The 18,133-nt window shown below is 37.5% G+C and overlaps 1 protein-coding gene across 2 annotated transcripts in view; it reads left to right on the forward strand.

Annotated features, from left to right (window-relative positions):
* The window catches only part of TTC39C (tetratricopeptide repeat domain 39C), a 317,517-nt gene that overhangs the window by 204,929 nt on the left and 94,455 nt on the right, over positions 1 to 18,133 (forward strand). For both annotated transcript variants that reach the window (XM_053714981.1, XM_053714982.1), the window contains 2 exons: positions 7,042 to 7,156; positions 15,606 to 15,951. In XM_053714981.1, coding sequence (XP_053570956.1) covers positions 7,042 to 7,156; positions 15,606 to 15,951 — 461 coding nt within the window. The remainder of the gene's footprint in view (positions 1 to 7,041; positions 7,157 to 15,605; positions 15,952 to 18,133) is intronic.

Genomic DNA, 18,133 nt, shown 5'->3' on the forward strand with positions numbered 1-18,133 from the left:
GAAGGGTACAGAATTGGCTTCAAGTTAAGGCCTCCTGCAAAGAGATTTTTTTCTTTCCGTGTCCCAGTAAACCCAGCAAAGGCTCAAGCATTTCTGAAATGTGTTTCAGATCTAGAGTTGGCTGGAGTAATTATGCCAGTTCCAGTTCTGGAACAGGGGCTGGGGTTTTATTCTATCTCTTCATTGTACCAAAGAAGGTCAATTCCTTCAGACCAGTTCCGGATCTATCTATATTGAATCGTTATGTAAGGATACCAACATTCAAGATGGTAGCTGTAAGGACTATCCTGCCTTTTGTTCAGCAAGGGCATTATATGTCTACAATAGATTTACAGGATGCATATCTGCATATTCCGATTCATCCAGATCACTTTTAGTTTCTGAGATTCTCTTTTTTAAGACAAGCATTACCAGTTTTGTGGCTCTACCGTTTGGCTTAGCATCAGCTCCAAGAATTTTTACAAAGGTTCTCGGTGCCCTTCTGTCTGTATTCAGAGAACAGGGTATTGGTATTTCCTTATTTGGACGATATCTTGGTACTTGCTCAGTCTTCACATTTAACAGAATCTCATACGAATCGACTTGTGTTGTTTCTTCAAGATCATGGTTGGAGGATCAATTTACCAAAAAGTTAATTGATTCCTCAGACAAGGGTAACCTTTTTAGTTTTCCAGGTAGATTCAGTGTCTATGACTCTGTCTTTGTCAGACAAGAGAAGTCTAACATTTATATCAGCTTGTCAAAACCTTCAGTCACAATCATTCCCTTTGGTAGCCTTATGCATGGAAATTTTAGGTCTTATGACTGCTGCATCGGACCAGATCTCCTTTGCTCATTTTCACATGCGACCTCTTCAGCTCTGTATGCTGAATCAATGGTGCAGGGATTACACAAAGATATCTCAATTAATATCTTTAAAACCGATTGTACGACACTCTCTAACGTGGTGGACAGATCACCATTGTTTAATTCAGGGGGCTTCTTTTGTTCTTCCGACCTGGACTGTAATTTCAACAGATGCAAGTCTTACAGGTTCGGGAGCTGTGTGGGGATCTCTGACGGCACAAGGAGTTTGGGAATCTCAGGAGGTGAGATTACCGATCAATATTTTGGAACTCCGTGCAATTTTCAGAGCTCTTCAGTCTTGGCCTCTTCTGAAGAGAGAATCGTTCATTTGTTTTCAGACAGACAATGTCACAACTGTGGCATACATCAATCATCAAGGAGGGACTCACAGTCCTCTGGCTATGAAAGAAGTATCTCGAATTCTGGTTTGGGCGGAATCCAGCTCCTGTCTAATCTCTGCGGTTCATATCCCAGGTATAGACAATTGGGAAGCGGATTATCTCAGTCGCCAAACGTTGCATCCGGGCGAATGGTCTCTTCACCCAGAGGTATTTCTTCAGATTGTTCAAATGTGGGAGCTTCCAGAAATAGATCTGATGGCATCTCATCTAAACAAGAAACTTCCCAGGTATCTGTCCAGATCCCGGGATCCTCAGGCGGAAGCAGTGGATGCATTATCACTTCCTTGGAAGTATCATCCTGCCTATATCTTTCCGCCTCTAGTTCTTCTTCCAAGAGTAATCTCCAAGATTCTGAAGGAATGCTCGTTTGTTCTGCTGGTAGCTCCGGCATGGCCTCACAGGTTTTGGTATGCGGATCTTGTCCGGATGGCCTCTTGCCATCCGTGGACTCTTCCGCTAAGACCAGACCTTCTGTCGCAAGGTCCTTTTTTCCATCAGGATCTCAAATCCTTAAATTTAAAGGTATGGAGATTGAACGCTTGATTCTTGGTCAAAGAGGTTTCTCTGACTCTGTGATTAATACTATGTTACAGGCTTGTAAATCTGTATCTAGAGAGATATATTATAGAGTCTGGAAGACTTATATTTCTTGGTGTCTTTCTCATCATTTTTCTTGGCATTCTTTTAGAATTCCGAGAATTTTACAGTTTCTTCAGGATGGTTTAGATAAAGGTTTATCCGCAAGTTCTTTGAAAGGACAAATCTCTGCTCTTTCTGTTCTTTTTCACAGAAAGATTGCTAATCTTCCTGATATTCATTGTTTTGTACAAGCTTTGGTTCGTATAAAACCTGTCATTAAGTCAATTTCTCCTCCTTGGAGTTTGAATTTGGTTCTGGGGGCTCTTCAAGCTCCTCCTTTTGAACCCATGCATTCATTGGACATTAAATTACTTTCTTGGAAAGTTTTGTTCCTTTTGGCAATCTCTTCTGCCAGAAGAGTCTCTGAATTATCTGCTCTTTCTTGTGAGTCTCCTTTTCTGATTTTTCATCAGGATAAGGCGGTGTTGCGAACTTCTTTTGAATTTTTACCTAAGGTTGTGAATTCCAACAACATTAGTAGAGAAATTGTGGTTCCCTCATTATGTCCTAATCCTAAGAATTCTAAGGAGAAATCATTGCATTCTTTGGATGTTGTTAGAGCTTTGTATTATTATGTTGAAGCTACTAAGTCTTTCCGAAAGACTTCTAGTCTATTTTTCATCTTTTCTGGTTCTAGAAAAAGCCAGAAAGCTTCTGCCATTTCTTTGGCATCTTGGTTGAAATCTTTAATTCATCATGCCTATGTCGAGTCGGGTAAAACTCCGCCTCAAAGGATTACAGCTCATTCTACTAGGTCAGTTTCTACTTCCTGGGCGTTTAGGAATGAAGCTTCGGTTGATCAGTTTTGCAAAGCAGCAACTTGGTCCTCTTTGCATACTTTTACTAAATTCTACCATTTTGATGTGTTTTCTTCTTCTGAAGCAGTTTTTGGTAGAAAAGTACTTCAGGCAGCGGTTTCAGTTTGAATCTTCTGCTTATGTTTTCATTAAACTTTATTTTGGGTGTGGATTATTTTCAGCAGGAATTGGCTGTCTTTATTTTATCCCTCCCTCTCTAGTGACTCTTGCGTGGAAAGATCCACATCTTGGGTAGTCATTATCCCATACGTCACTAGCTCATGGACTCTTGCTAATTACATGAAAGAAAACATAATTTATTTAAGAACTTACCTGATAAATTCATTTCTTTCATATTAGCAAGAGTCCATGAGGCCCACCCTTTTTGTGGTGGTTATGATTTTTTTGTATAAAGCACAATTATTCCAATTCCTTATTTTATATGCTTTCGCACTTTTTTCTTATCACCCCACTTCTTGGCTATTCGTTAAACTGATTTGTGGGTGTGGTGAGGGGTGTATTTATAGGCATTTTAAGGTTTGGGAAACTTTGCCCCTCCTGGTAGGAATGTATATCCCATACGTCACTAGCTCATGGACTCTTGCTAATATGAAAGAAATGAATTTATCAGGTAAGTTCTTACATAAATTATGTTTTTTTTATTTGTCCCTAATTGACTGCAGTTAAGGAGATAACGACACTCAAGAATTTATGTGCCCCAGGGTTTAAAATAATGCACATTTCGGGGGGGGGCGGGGCTAACCGCCGTAGAGAGCAGTCGTGTTTGTACAGAGCTCCTGGATTATAGACTAACTTAATGCATTTAACTTGACTTTGCAAGCATATTATGGCATCTAAGAGGGCATGAGCACTTTCTGAGGCATGTAAGGCAAATAACGGCACTAAACAGAGGTTATATGCGGAATACCAGACTCTTAACTCTACCACGTGGGCAAAATACTGGAGTCATCAACATAACAGGTATAAGCTCATGGAAACGGATTACTACAAAATGAATGCCAGTGACGTTGTTGCAGAACTAGCCCGCATACTGGTGAAGCACCATGCTGCATTTGAGGAGACCCTTGACGCAGCGCTCCACATGAGCGACTTCTGTGATATCCAGTTGTCTACCCAGCCGAATCTCAGTCAGAGAGAATGTGCGGAGGGTGTCGTCTTGGGGCCCCAGAGTTTGTCACACTGCATGAGTCATGTCAACAGGGAGAGCGGTGAGTCCCAGTTGTTCGCTACTGTTACATATATAGTGGAGGACAGGCTGCAAATAGAATCTCTAACTGATAATCGGGTCGTCAGCCTGGAAGAAACGTGGCCGCAAGCGGCACTTACTTCTACAGCTCGTGTACTGCCTGACTGGGACATTTTGGATCTGGGTGCGGTATGCCTTGCTAAGATGGTGAGCCATGGGGAAGCGGGGCCGCAAACAGCATACGCTTCTGAATTTTATCTATTCTCGCCGGGGACACAGCCTAAAGGCATATATCTTCCAGAGATGTTGGAACTTTCCTCATTACTTGATTGCCTTAGCCAGTGCAACACTTCGACTACAGTACAGAGCCCCAGTAAAGTTGCCCAAAGACTATATCAAGCCTCTCGATCCGGGGTGGGGTAAAAGGTTTACTACATTAGCGGACTGTGTCACAGCCATATCTCTCATCTGAGTTAAAAAATTGACAGAGAGAGTATTTGCAAAAATGTACAGCCTGCATTAGTTTTATAAGACTGCTTTATTGCCACCTTGCTATGGTCAAAAAACTCCATATTATTACTAGTGTTTGTACCCTGTTTCATATGGTTTACACAAGACACTGGCTGATACCATTATATTACTTTTGGCACTAAAGGATAACAAGGCTGATTTATACACCCCCTATCCATATCTTTTGGTTTTTTTATGCCTTCAAAAGTGACCCTTATACTCCATGAGCCATTTGCTGCTAACTGTTCTTGTCCCACCCTGAAGCAGGCTAGAACTGTACATGTTTGAGTGCCTACATTAGAACTTTGTCACTAAAAACACTGCATGGCGGTTACATAGTTTTGACGCTGGACTGTGAATGGTTCTTATCATAGGTTTACTATTTTTTGTTTGTATATTTGAAAATGTGTGCATGCTGGAGTGATTTTGTCTTTTTGAAGTTAATTAGGACACATCTATGTTTGAGTTATAATGCCTTAAAAATGTGTGCATGCTGGAGTGATTTGGTCTTTTGAAGTTAATTAGGACACATCTATGTGTGAGTTATAATGCCTTAAAAATGTGTGCATTGCGGTCCTATCTAAATTCTTAGATTATGACGAATAGCTTACTCCTAACAGGACTAATGGGCTAGTCTATAAATTAAGGTCTCGCGAGGATTTTACATATGATCATACACTCTATACAGGAAAATAGCCATTAACCTTTGGGCCATTATTTTAAGTCATTCAATTTGAATTCTAAGATTGCCTTATAAGTTTACTGATTGGGGGTTCCTATCACAATTTTCTTATTTCTACTACTATAATTCAGTCTTGCTGTGCCATCGGCGGCCGAGATGGTGCAGTTTAGCTTCTAATAAGGAACCCTCATGCTGTAGTAATTATTATGGTCATGGGATACAGCCAGATTAGCTCACTGACCACTATATGACAGGGAGTTATTAAACTCCACCAGACTAATTCCTCTCAGCCTTGATATATATCTAAAGAGTTTAATGAGCCTTTGTATTTCTGTACACCTTGATAGGTTTCAAATATGCTGTTAATATGTTATCTCTTGCCACCATGCGCAGTACCACTAGGTCAGTTCATATAGGTTTTAATCCTCTGCCCTATTTATCTTATTGGGAGCTTTGAGAAGGCTCTTTATGCACATACAATTTTAGCAGTTAATTAATGTTCCTAGAGTTACCATTGAATTTTTAGTTGCCAACATATAGTTTTAACCCTTGAGGGCTGCCTTTTCTACCTATAGTTAATACTCTGCATTTTAAAAGTCTCCTACGCTATATATTTTAATCATAGTATTCAACCTACCACCTCCCCCCCCACAATATACCTCCTAATTTAGAAGGGTTAACTAGGCGGCTCATCTTGCCTATGCCGCAACATAAATATCCCCCTAGCATTTACTTTTACATATTACCACAGTAGTGACTCTAACTACTACATTCTACTCAGCAGGGCTGACTAACATAGGTCTCCAAAAGAGTCTCTGAGTGTTTGTTTCATCATGTTATTTCCATTTGGGAATAGTACCTTTATTGTGGTTATCACTTTATATGTTAATTTTCACCCTATCCTAAGCTTATAGGTCTAAAAGTAACCGTTCAATCTAATCAATTTCCTCCCTCAAAGTTTGTTGCACATTATGAGTGGCACAAGAGTTGCCTTCAATCTCAAGTGAGGAAACATGCTTTCTTTAGGCCGTGTTAAAAAGGAAAAGAGGTTCCAGTCTTCTGTATTGTATTATCTATACTGTGAATTATTTTTAGTTTGTCTTAAGATATGTTATTTCATATAAGTTGTATTATTCCGCACAACCTCAATAAAATAAAAAAAAAAAAAAAAAAAAAAAAATAATGCACATTTCGCTGATAAATTAACTGTTTTAAAGGTTTGAAGTTATTTTCAATAAAATGATAAATTTCTGATTCAAGAAATAATTTTTAATGAGCAATTATAAGTTTGTGAATCAATGACAATTAGATAAAAATACTTAACGTACGTTAAACGTCTTAAAAAGTGCCCACTTTATAGCATTCGATTCATAGGTGAAATAAGGTGAGATTAAAATTCTTTTGACAATAAAGGGGCGCCGATAAGGCAGACGAGGGGAAGCTTTCAAATTTGTGGATAATTTCCTGTCATAATCATATATTGTTGTGTTAAGTGCCCTGATATATTATATATTGCACAAACTAGAATTACACTCACAACAATACGGAAACATGAGTGTTAAACAGCCCTTCTATAGGATGAAAATGTATGTGAATATGTGGAAACTTAAAATACAAATGTGCATTTTTTGCATTATAAGAACATCTTTAATTTTACTGTATTTAGCAAACTTGAACATTTTGGAAGTCGGAACTGCAATTCTCACCATGCTAATTTGTAATAAATATGATAAAAATAAATTGGAAAGTTGTTTAAAAATGATATGCCCTATCTGAATCATGAAAGTTTATTTTTGACTAGACTGTCCCTTTAAAAGGGACATGAACTTAATTAATCCAAACCTCATGGTTTTGCTTGATTAATGAAGAGGTGGTTATAATAAATGCCAGATTTAAAACCGCTGGAAAACATCTTGAGTTATTGTGACTGTTTTAAGCTAAACTCTCTTTACTTTTCAGGTTGATATACGAAAGACTGCCCAGTCTATGGTTGATCGCCTGCAGAGACAAATCATTGTTGCAGACTGCCAAGTGTATTTAGCTGTGCTTTCCTTTGTTAAACAAGAACTATCAGGTAGGTCTTTTATTCCTCAGAGAATTGCTGCTGGTTGAATTATGTTGTCTATCTGTCCCAGAGGTTACCTGTTAATAATTTATTATTTATTATTAGATACCAAGGATATAGTAATCCTTGTATACAAAGAATGGGACTTTAGCACTCTTTTAGATGATATCAAAAAATATTTTATTCATATTTATCCATGGTTAGTCATTTTCTGTCATCATGGCATAAAAAACACACACACACATCCCTGAAATAAAGTGCAAATAAATGATATCTCAAAAAGTGCAAAGATAAGTAACACAATGTATCAAAACATATACAAGATGTATCCATCTTGTGCAATTCCCTGCCTCGCTCCATAAGACTCTCCCCTAGTTTTAGTAATCAAAAAAATGGGTTAGACTGTAAGGTGGTGGGGAAAGTGCTCACTCGGAAAAAACTTATACCCCAAAAGTTTTTTTAAAAAAGATGTGAGAGTAGTGGGTGGCGCAAAATGCTATTTCCCGTGTTGAACGTATTCTTAATATAATATATTAAATTGGATGGTACAATACCCTTGTATAGATTATTCCTTTCTTCTATAAAATACCACAGTACTATCAGTTATGATATAAGTATATTTATTTATGGTTGAACTTTTTGTACAATATAAAAAATATATAAATAAATAAAAGATGATAGAGTATTTTTGACACCGGTGTCAGTACAATTTGGCCAATAAAATATATATATATAAAAACATATAAAAAATGCTCAGATCTAAAAACACTGTATCGATATCACAATATTTGCTTATTGTATACTGTGGGTATGTATTAATACATATGAGTTGAGTAATTACCCTTTCTTAATCTAAAAATACCCAACAGATTGTACTAGTATTCTTCGATGTGTTAATCCATGTTGATGTCAAGAACATATGTATAATCAGATATCTTGTCGGATACACTAAATGGCTGATACTATATTTCGAGTTGTCCTATATGTGCGTTAGTTAAATTCTATGCAAACCTTCATGCGGTCTTGTAATAGGCCAGAATTTTGACCGTAGGTGCGGAGCGGTTATGCCAGGTATGTTAAGTTGTCTAAATGAAAGTTACCTGTTTTGGTTTCATCCGTAATTCTGCGGTTAAATATATGCCGCTGTCTGTGGTGTTACCTGTTGGTCAGTGACCGAGCAATACTTCTCCGTTACAGCCTGGTGTTCCGTAGGCTGCTTTGACTTGATGTCTAGGGTTTGTTAGCGGTTAAATATATGCCGCTGGAAAAAAACTCTCTTTTGCCGTTCTCTTGTTTAGGGACTTTATCCTGGATGAGAAGACAGTGTGGTGTTCGGTGCCGTTTGATGTTCTCCTCCCTCTTTCCTTTCGGTCAGTGACCGATCGTGTCTTGGCTGGATACAGATGCAGTGCGGTGGTTAGTGCCGCCTGATGTTTTTCCACTTTCACTCCTTTCGGTCAGTGACCGATCGTGTCTTGGCTGAATGTAGCTGGCCTTTGCTTGTGTTCTGCTTAAGGTCAGATTGCGGTTAAATAAATGCCGCTTTGTTGTTGATATATACCAGATAGGTGAAGGCAAAACTTCTTAAACAGTGATGATTGTGGACTTTCTGTGATGAATGATCAGAAGCGCTCCTCTTGATTCTTTTTCAATCGATGTAGCAATACTCCGGTATCTACGCGTTTCGGCTATACAGCCTTTTTCAAGAAAAATTCCCTGCCTCGCTCCATAGGACTCTCCCCTAGTTTTAACAGCTTCAAGCTCTCCCTAAAAACTCTACTACTCAGGGATGCATACAACCGACACTAACCTTTCCTATCGCCATTGCTTTCCCCTTGAACCCTTTAGATTGTAAGCCTATGGGCCCAGCTGTTTACAGATCGCTTCATAAGAGCCGACTACAACAGTGAAACTCTTGGCAGGGCCCTCTACCCACTTGACCCCTACAAAAGCTATCCTATACACCGACTATGTTTACAGCGCTGCGGAATCTGTTGGCGCTCTACAAATACCCGTTAATAATAATAATAATACAAAACTAAAATCTTAAAGGCAAATCTGGCGTCCCAGAAAATTGGCTCTTTGGTAAGAATTTCCAAGTGCTTCCACGATACGGATGAAACGGATGTGCTCTGATCCTTTTGAAGTGACCTGGCATGGTTTGAAAATTGTTTACAGCGTTGACATTTCTATATGGTCACAAATACACTGAGGAGAGGTGTCATTTTGTTGTTACAGACACGGAACCACTTATGTGGAGCTTGCTTTGTGTTGCTTGCTCTCCGGACTGCCTTTATTGTTAACAACTGACCTCTTTTCTTACGCTGCTTCCCTATGCAAGCCATGACTTTACATCCTACATTTTTTGCTTACCTGCTTGCTTGCTTTTATCATTGAATCACTGATGCATGACTGAATATAAGCTTGCACTGAAAGGCAATTTGTAAAAAGCAATTTCCGTTCAACATTGGAACTTTTACTGCGACTTTGTTTCTCATGCTAAGCACAACTGGGGCGATATTTCATCACTTTATCAAAGTGCATGCATAGATCCCCATGATAACCTGCCCAGACATAGCCTGTTATAATACAGGGTTTGGTGCAGCAGGGTGTTGCATGCAAAAGAGCCAGTTTTCTGGGACGCCAGATTTGCCTTTAAGATTTTAGTTTTGTATATGTTTTGATACATTGGGGCCTATCTATCAATCTCCGAATATCTATCAAGCTCCGAATGGAGCTTGATGCCCCGTGTTTCTGGCGAGCCTGCAGGCTCGCCAGAAACAGCAGTTATGAAGCAGCGGTCACAAAGACCGCTGCTCCATAACCTGTCCGCCTGCTCTGAGCAGGCGGACAGACATTGCCGGAAATCAACCCGATCGGGTTGATTGACACCCCCCTGCTGGCGGCCCATTGGCCGCGAGTCTGCAGGGGGCGGCGTTGCACCAGCAGTGTTTGTGAGCTGCTGGTGCAATGCTGAATACGGCAAGTGTATTGCTCGCCGTATTCAGCGAGGTCTGGCGGACCTGATCCGCACTGTCGGATCAGGTCCGCCAGACTTTCTTAAATAGGGGCCATTGTGTTACTTATCTTTGCACTTTTTGAGATATCACTTATTTGCACTTTATTTCAGGGATGTGTGTGTGTGTTTTTTATGCCATGATGACAGAAAATGCCTATCCATGGATATATATATATGAATAAAATATTTTTTGATATCATCTAAAAGAGTGCTGAAGGTCCCATTCTTTGTATACAATGATTACTATATCCTTGGTATCTAACTTTTTAGTTTGAATACATATAGTCTTCTTGGGTCTGCACCAACTATATAAATATACATTCATTTTGTAATTTTGATGAGCTTGTTCATTTAATTTATTTCTGTCTTCACCTGTTAATATGTTAATAATGTTGGTGTAGCAAATAGGGCACAATATAAAATGCCTACACACAGGCAGAATGAAATAGAAGCATGCAGGGTCTGTGGGCTGATAGGTAACAGACCCCCCAAGGTCAGGCTTCACAGCAAGTAGATACTCACTCAGCAGGTCATGCCGGCCACCAAGGGAGTAGAATATATTATATAAAATATTTACATATTAATAAATATGAATGAAGTAAAGCGATGAATCATAAAGAATCACAAAGCCCATCTGCAGTTCTAGGCTAGGATTTCTAGCTGAAAATTAGTAACACTTTATATTTTGCTTATATTAAGAATAATTCCATTGGATTAAAAATAGATAAATATATAAAAAAGAGAATATTTCCAAATGTATTACAGTATCTTGTTTTTCTTGAAAATGGAGGTTTATGTTGCGGATAAACAAACCTGATTGAAACCCCAGTTCCAAAATGACAGCGCTCCATAGTTAGAGGAAGGTGCATGAAAAGTATTTAGTGTTTAGTTGAAAGTAAAACTTCTGCGCACAAGTGAAACCGGACACGCTCAAACTTTATGTTTTCAGATATCTCGACAAAGCTATTTTATTCTTCCCATAGACTTCAATGGAGAGCGCAGAAGAAAAAATTCAACACTTATGGCTTGCACGCTAACCCGGCAGGAGTTATTAATAACCCGACACACATGAAATTTGATTGTGTTCAAGCAAACGCGTTGCTTTCAACTTGTAATATGTGCACAAATTAACGTGCCCGATATATATTTCAATATCACTCACGCGCATAAATTGACGTTAGCACGCCACTTGTAATCTAGACCTCTGTGTTTATTACTAAACATTTGATCATACTGAGATTAAGCATCTTCTCCTTAATAAAAATTATTTCTGATAAACAAGTTTAAAAAGACATTTTTCACATGTAAAATAAATAGTTAAAAACCAAATTCTCACATTCTAATACTTTCGCCTAGATTTAGAGTTTGGCGTTAGCCGTCAAAACCAGCGTTAGAGGCTCCTAACGCTGGTTTTTACCGCCCGCTGGTATTTGGAGTCAGTCAGGAAAGGGTCTAACGCTCACTTTGCAGCCGCGACTTTTCCATACCGCAGATCCCCCTACGCCATTTGCGTATCCTATCTTTTCAATGGGATCTTTCTAACGCCGGTATTTAGAGTCGTGGCTGAAGTGAGCGTTAGAAATCTAACGACAAAACTCCAGCCGCAGAAAAAAGCCAGGAGTTAAGAGCTTTCTGGGCTAAAGTACACTAACACCCATAAACTACCTATGTACCCCTAAACCGAGGTCCCCCCACATCGCCGCCACTCTATTAAATTTTTTAACCCCTAATCTGCCGACCGCACACCGCTGCAACCTACATTATCCCTATGTACCCCTAATCTGCTGCCCCTAACACCGCCGACCCCTATATTATATTTATTAACCCCTAATCTGCCGCCCCCAACGTCGCCTCCACCTACCTACAATTATTAACCCCTAATCTGCCGACCGGACCTCACCGCTACTCTAATAAATGTATTAACCCCTAATCCGCCTCACTCCCGCCTCAGTAACCCTATAATAAATAGTATTAACCCCTAATCTGCCCTCCCTAACATCACCGACACCTAACTTCAAGTATTAACCCCTAATCTGCCAACCGGACCTCGCAGCTACTCTAATAAATGTATTAACCCCTAAAGCTAAGTCTAACCCTAACACTGTTCAATCCGATTGGCTGGTATTTATTTGTAGGTATTGTATTTAATTAATTTATTGATAGTGTAGTGTTAGGTTTAATTGTAACTTAGGTTAGGATTTATTTTACAGGTAATTTTGTAATTATTTTAACTAGGTAGCTATTAAATAGTTATTAACTATTTAATAGCTATTGTACCTAGTTAAAATAAATACAAAGTTGCCTGTAAAATAAATATTAATCCTAAAATAGCTACAATATAATTATAATTTATATTGTAGCTATATTAGGATTTATTTTACAGGTAAGTATTTAGCTTTAAATAGGAGTTAATTTATTTCGTTAGAATAAAATTATATTTAACTTAGGGGGGTGTTAGTGTTAGGGTTAGACTTAGCTTTAGGGGTTAATACATTTATTAGAGTAGCGGTGGGGTCCGGTAGGCAGATTAGGGGTTAATACTTGAAGTTAGGTGTCGGTGATGTTAGGGAGGGCAGATTAGGGGTTAATACTATTTATTATAGGGTTAGTGAGGCGGATTAGGGGTTAATACATTTATTATAGTAGCGGTGAGGTCCGGTCGGCAGATTAGGGGTTAATTATTGTAGATAGCTGGCGGCGACGTTGTGGGGGGCAGATTAGGGGTTAATAAATATAATATAGGGGTCGGCAGTGTTAGGGGCAGCAGATTAGGGGTACATAGGTATAATGTAGGTTGCGGCGGTGTACAGAGCGGCAGATTAGGGGTTAAAAAAATATGCAGGGGTCAGCGATAGCGGGGGCGGCAGATTAGGGGTTAATAAGTGTAAGGTTAGGGGTGTTTAGACTCGGGGTTCATGTTAGGGTGTTAGGTGCAGACTTAGAAACTGTTTCCCCATAGGAAACAATGGGGCTGCGTTAAAGGGACTTTAAACACTTTGAGATGGTAATATAAAATGATAAATTATATATATAAAACAGCTCTGCAATATACTTTCATTATTTATTTTGTTCTCTTTGCCTGTAATTCCATTCTGAAATTGTGAGCTTTTCAGTTCCTGTTAGAAATGGAAGTGCGGAACTGTGTTAAATCCAGCACAACCATTGGCTGCACACTCTAGTGACCTATTTATAACTGTCTCTAATTGGCCACAGCAGAGAAGGTAACACAAGTTACAACATGGCAGCTCCCAGTGTTTTATAGACACTAAAACTTTACACTTATTTTGTCACTTTTTAAACAACTAATGAAAATTTAAAAATACATCTACATGTTAGTCATGGACTAATATTTTCTTTGAATGTATCATTCTATCTAGCATGTATTTAGTGTTTAATGTCCCTTTAAGAGCTGAACGCTGCTTTTTTGCAGGTGTTAGGTTTTTTTGCAGCTCAAACTGCCCCATTGTTTTCTATGGGGGAATCGTGCACGAGCACGTTTTTGAAGCTGGCCGCGTCCGTAAGCACCGCTGGTATTGAGAGTTGCAGTGGCGGTAAATTATGCTCTACGCTCCCTTTTTGGAGCCTAACGCAGCCATTTTGTGAACTCTAAATACCAGTGGTATTTAAAAGGTGCGGGGGGAAAAATACACGCATAGCTAACGCACCCCTTTGGCCGCAGAACTCTAAATCTAGCCGTTTATTTTTTAAGCCTTTCTACATGATTGCATCTAAAACGACATTTTTTATTATGTAAAATAAATAGTTAAAAACTAAATTCTCACATTCTAATACTTTATTTTTTAAGCCTTTCTACATGATTGCATCTAAAACGAGTAGAAAAAAAAAATGTGAACAATTCAATATTCTTTATGTAAATACAAAGAAATTGCACCATTGAAATCCATAACAAAAGACAAACCCTTGGGATTAATGAATTAATTATAAGATCAGCATTTATAGCATTTTACACTGCTAGTTTCTGGCTATTTGCATTATAAAAAATTATTCATCAGAAAGAAATTGGCACAGTGTATTTTGCCTACACAGTAAATTTTACATTCATTGCACAGCTTTATAGTGTCTGCATTTTACTTCAACTAAAGGAATATGGAACCCTTATATATTTATCACACATCTGACAGAATAGCCTTTTAAAGATATTACAAAGGTTTGATTTGCAAGAAAAAGTAGAGATGTATTATTTTAAAAAAATATTTCAACAAATGCTGCACTAATTCTCTCACGTTTTACAAATAGAGTTCTTTTATTTTGAAAACTTAAATTGATTTTGAATTTGAATTATAGAAAGATTCAATCTCATTCAATTTATAAAAAATGTTTTACTTCTCGAATACCAAAAATAACATAAATATTGTGCACATGATTCTGCAAATTTTTTTGGGAAACCCAACAGCAATTTCAAAGTAAAATATTTCATATTTTAAAAACTGCAGGTTAAAAGGACATAATCAATCTCTTTTTTTTTTGTGTGTGTAAAAACTAGGTTACAGAATTTGTTTCTGTGACCTCTCCAGGGAGATTGGGGCAAGATTTAAACAAAAACAAGAGCTTGATTATGTCCCAAGCAGAGGTTTTTTTAATAGTTTATATCATATATTTGTTTTATTCGTTCCTAGGGACAGATTGCTCAGTGTCTAGGTAAAGGCAATACCCACAGCTCTAGTTGTGCACATTAACATGCCCCACAGGCATAAAACAGAATAAAATTTACTATTTAAATGCATAAAACAAACACATATTTTGTTTGGTTAAGCTGAGTAAAGAACTTTCTATATACGCAGTGCTAGTGCTTCGGATTGGGTCGGCAGCAGTTTTTACTTAGGACCAGCAGTGCTCTGTGTCTCTCAAGTGGTACTTTAACTATGCTTTTATCCCCTTTGCTGGAGTTATTAAACACATAGAGGCGTAGGGTCGCTAGTTTTAAATTTACATGCTCTAACAAATTAGAGCATTTAAATTTTCAACTATAATTTCCCTTTAATTCTGAAAGGTTTAGGCTTTCCAATTCCTGTTAAAATGGAAGTGCAAACGTCACACTTAACACTACTATATTCCACACAATCATTGGTTCCACTGCAGGACCCATTTATAATTTTCCCTGATTGTCCTCAGCGTAGAAGGAATCCTATGTTACAACATTGTGCCACCCATTTCGTAATGGAAAATAAAACTTTACACTTATTTTTATTTAAACAACTAAGGTAAGTTTAAAAAATACATTTTCATATTATTTTCATGCTAATCTTTGTTTTGCCTATATCATTCTATGGTGCATTTATTAAGTGTCCAATGACCCTTTAAATGAGAGAACAAATAATCAAAATTTGTTTTTATAATGAGCACTTAAATACATAAAATCTATTTGTTTTTCCATCCCTTGTATTGCTCCTAACGTATACTCATTTTGCTCCCCTTTAGCTTATATAAAAGGTGGTTGGATCCTTCGCAAAGCATGGAAAATCTACAACAAATGCTACATGGACATTAATTCGCTTCAGGAGATGTTTGAGAAGAAGACAACTCAGGAATCTGACGCTGCAAATGATAATCATATCTCTGCTGAAGGTGTGACGGAGGAATCTCTTAGCAGACTGAAAGGTGCTGTGAGCTTTGGCTACGGACTTTTTCACCTTTGCATATCCATGGTGCCCCCAAACCTGCTCAAAATTATCAACTTGCTGGGTTTTCCAGGAGACCGTCTGCAGGGGCTATCTTCACTGGTGTATGCAAGTGAGAGTAAGGACATGAAGGCCCCTCTAGCTACGTGAGTAGCTATATATTGCAATACTGTAATTTTACCAGTAAGTAAGGAACCTGATGAAACATCAGCAGGTACTCTGAACTCTATGGTTTATGTCTGATTTGCACGATTACCTTCAAATCAATTACAGAGGCATAATGGTCGAACTTGAAATGAGTGCACATTTGCAGTATCCCTGTATCGGCCAAAATGCTTCTAGCAATATTTATTTCAGCAGCATACACACATATAGGGCCAGATTACGAGTGGAGCGCTAACATTTTGCACGTGAGTGATAAGGGTGTTTGCGCTCGTCAGGCTTACCGCTGGTTTTACAAGTTAAAAGTAAACATGAGCTCTTGAGTGCAATAGCGATTTAGGCTAGAATGATTACCGTGTCCTCAAAGCTCTGGTTAATTTCACAAAACACATATAAAAATGCATTACAAAGTACAGTTACACTCATAATAACACCTTCTAATAAAAATTATTCCTAAAAAAATATTGCTTTCATAAGTTATAATGGCTCAAAGATATGAAAACTCAGGTGTTGGGGGGAAAAAAGGAAGCCAAAGGGCTTAACATAGAGATACATACATATACATCTCTAAAGATAGATATGTATGTATGTGTGTGTGTATATACAAGTAGCCCTCAGTTTTACGCCGGGGTTAGGTTCCAGGAGGAATGGTTGTAAATCTAAACCGTTGTAAATTGAAACCCAGTTTATAATATAAGTCAATGGGAAGTGAGGGAGTTAGGTTCCAGGCCCCTCTCAAAATTGTCATAAGTAAGACCTAATACATTATTTTTAAAGGTTTGAAATGAAGACTTTAAATGCTAAACAGCATTATAAACCTAATAATATAGATTGTATCATCATCATCAAACTAAGTTTAATGAACAAAAACATTTGTTAAACATCACCTAATAAAATAATTACACAACAGATTACATCATCATCAAACTAAGTTTAATGAACAAAAACTTTTTTTACTTGCATTTTTCTGCAAACAGTTCTCTGCATTGTTAACATGTTAGATAATATTGGGTCTGCACCTATTCTATGCATTTCAATCTGCAGTGATTAATAGGCAGTTAGGCACCCTCACCTCAAGCAGCTGGACAGGAAGATAATAGGGAAGTGGCTGCTAAAACATGTTGCTCGATAGCTAATGTCTGCTCTTTGTACACAGATCAATTTCAGGCTGTTAAACTTGCTTAACTTTGCTGAAACACAAGCGGACAGCTCCACCTACTGGCTATTTTAATTAGTGCACTGCTTTTCAAAGCATTTCAATAGCAGTCCCATGACTGAAAAAAAAAGGTTGTTATTCTGAAACGGCGCAAATTGAACCGGCGTAAACCGAGGGCCACCTGTGTGTGTGTATATATATATATATATATATATATATATATATATATATATATATATATATATATATATATATATATATATATATATATATATATATATATATATGTGTGTGTGTGTGTTTGTGTACATATGTATTTATATGTGTATATATGCAGTGCTTTTTTGTAAAAAAAAAAAAAAAAGGTGCTGGTACTCGAGAGAAAAAAAAAGTGCCGTTACTCATTGATTATTGATTAATATATTGTGCTCAGCAACTTTCAGCAAAGAAAAGGGACAACATTATTTACAATGTTTGATGAATTTTACAGCCACCTCTTGTGAGAACTAGAGTATTTAAATGACAATTACAAATATAACCTGTTATGAGATGGCAGAGGTGGGGGTACTCAGTACCGGCGAGAACATCCACAAAAAAGCCCTGTATATATGTATTTACAGAAATATATGCACATATAAACACATATATATATATATATATATATATATATATATATATATATATATATATATATATATATATATATATATATATATATATATATATATATATATATATATATATGTGTGTGTGTGTATATATATATATATATATATAGTATTGGAGCCCTTTAAGTAGATGACAACATGTAAAAACATATTTATGCAATATTCATATTTAAAGGGACAATATAAACCAATTTTCATATAACTGCATGTAATAGGCACTACTATAAAGAAAGAATATGCACAGATACTGATCTAAAAATCCAGTATAAAACCTTTTTAAAAACTTACATAGAAGCTCCTAGTTTAGCACTGTTTGTGAAGTTATGCTGGGACACCCACTCA

The sequence above is a fragment of the Bombina bombina genome, chromosome 5 (assembly GCF_027579735.1).
Source record: "Bombina bombina isolate aBomBom1 chromosome 5, aBomBom1.pri, whole genome shotgun sequence".
In the NCBI taxonomy this organism is placed as follows: domain Eukaryota; kingdom Metazoa; phylum Chordata; class Amphibia; order Anura; family Bombinatoridae; genus Bombina; species Bombina bombina.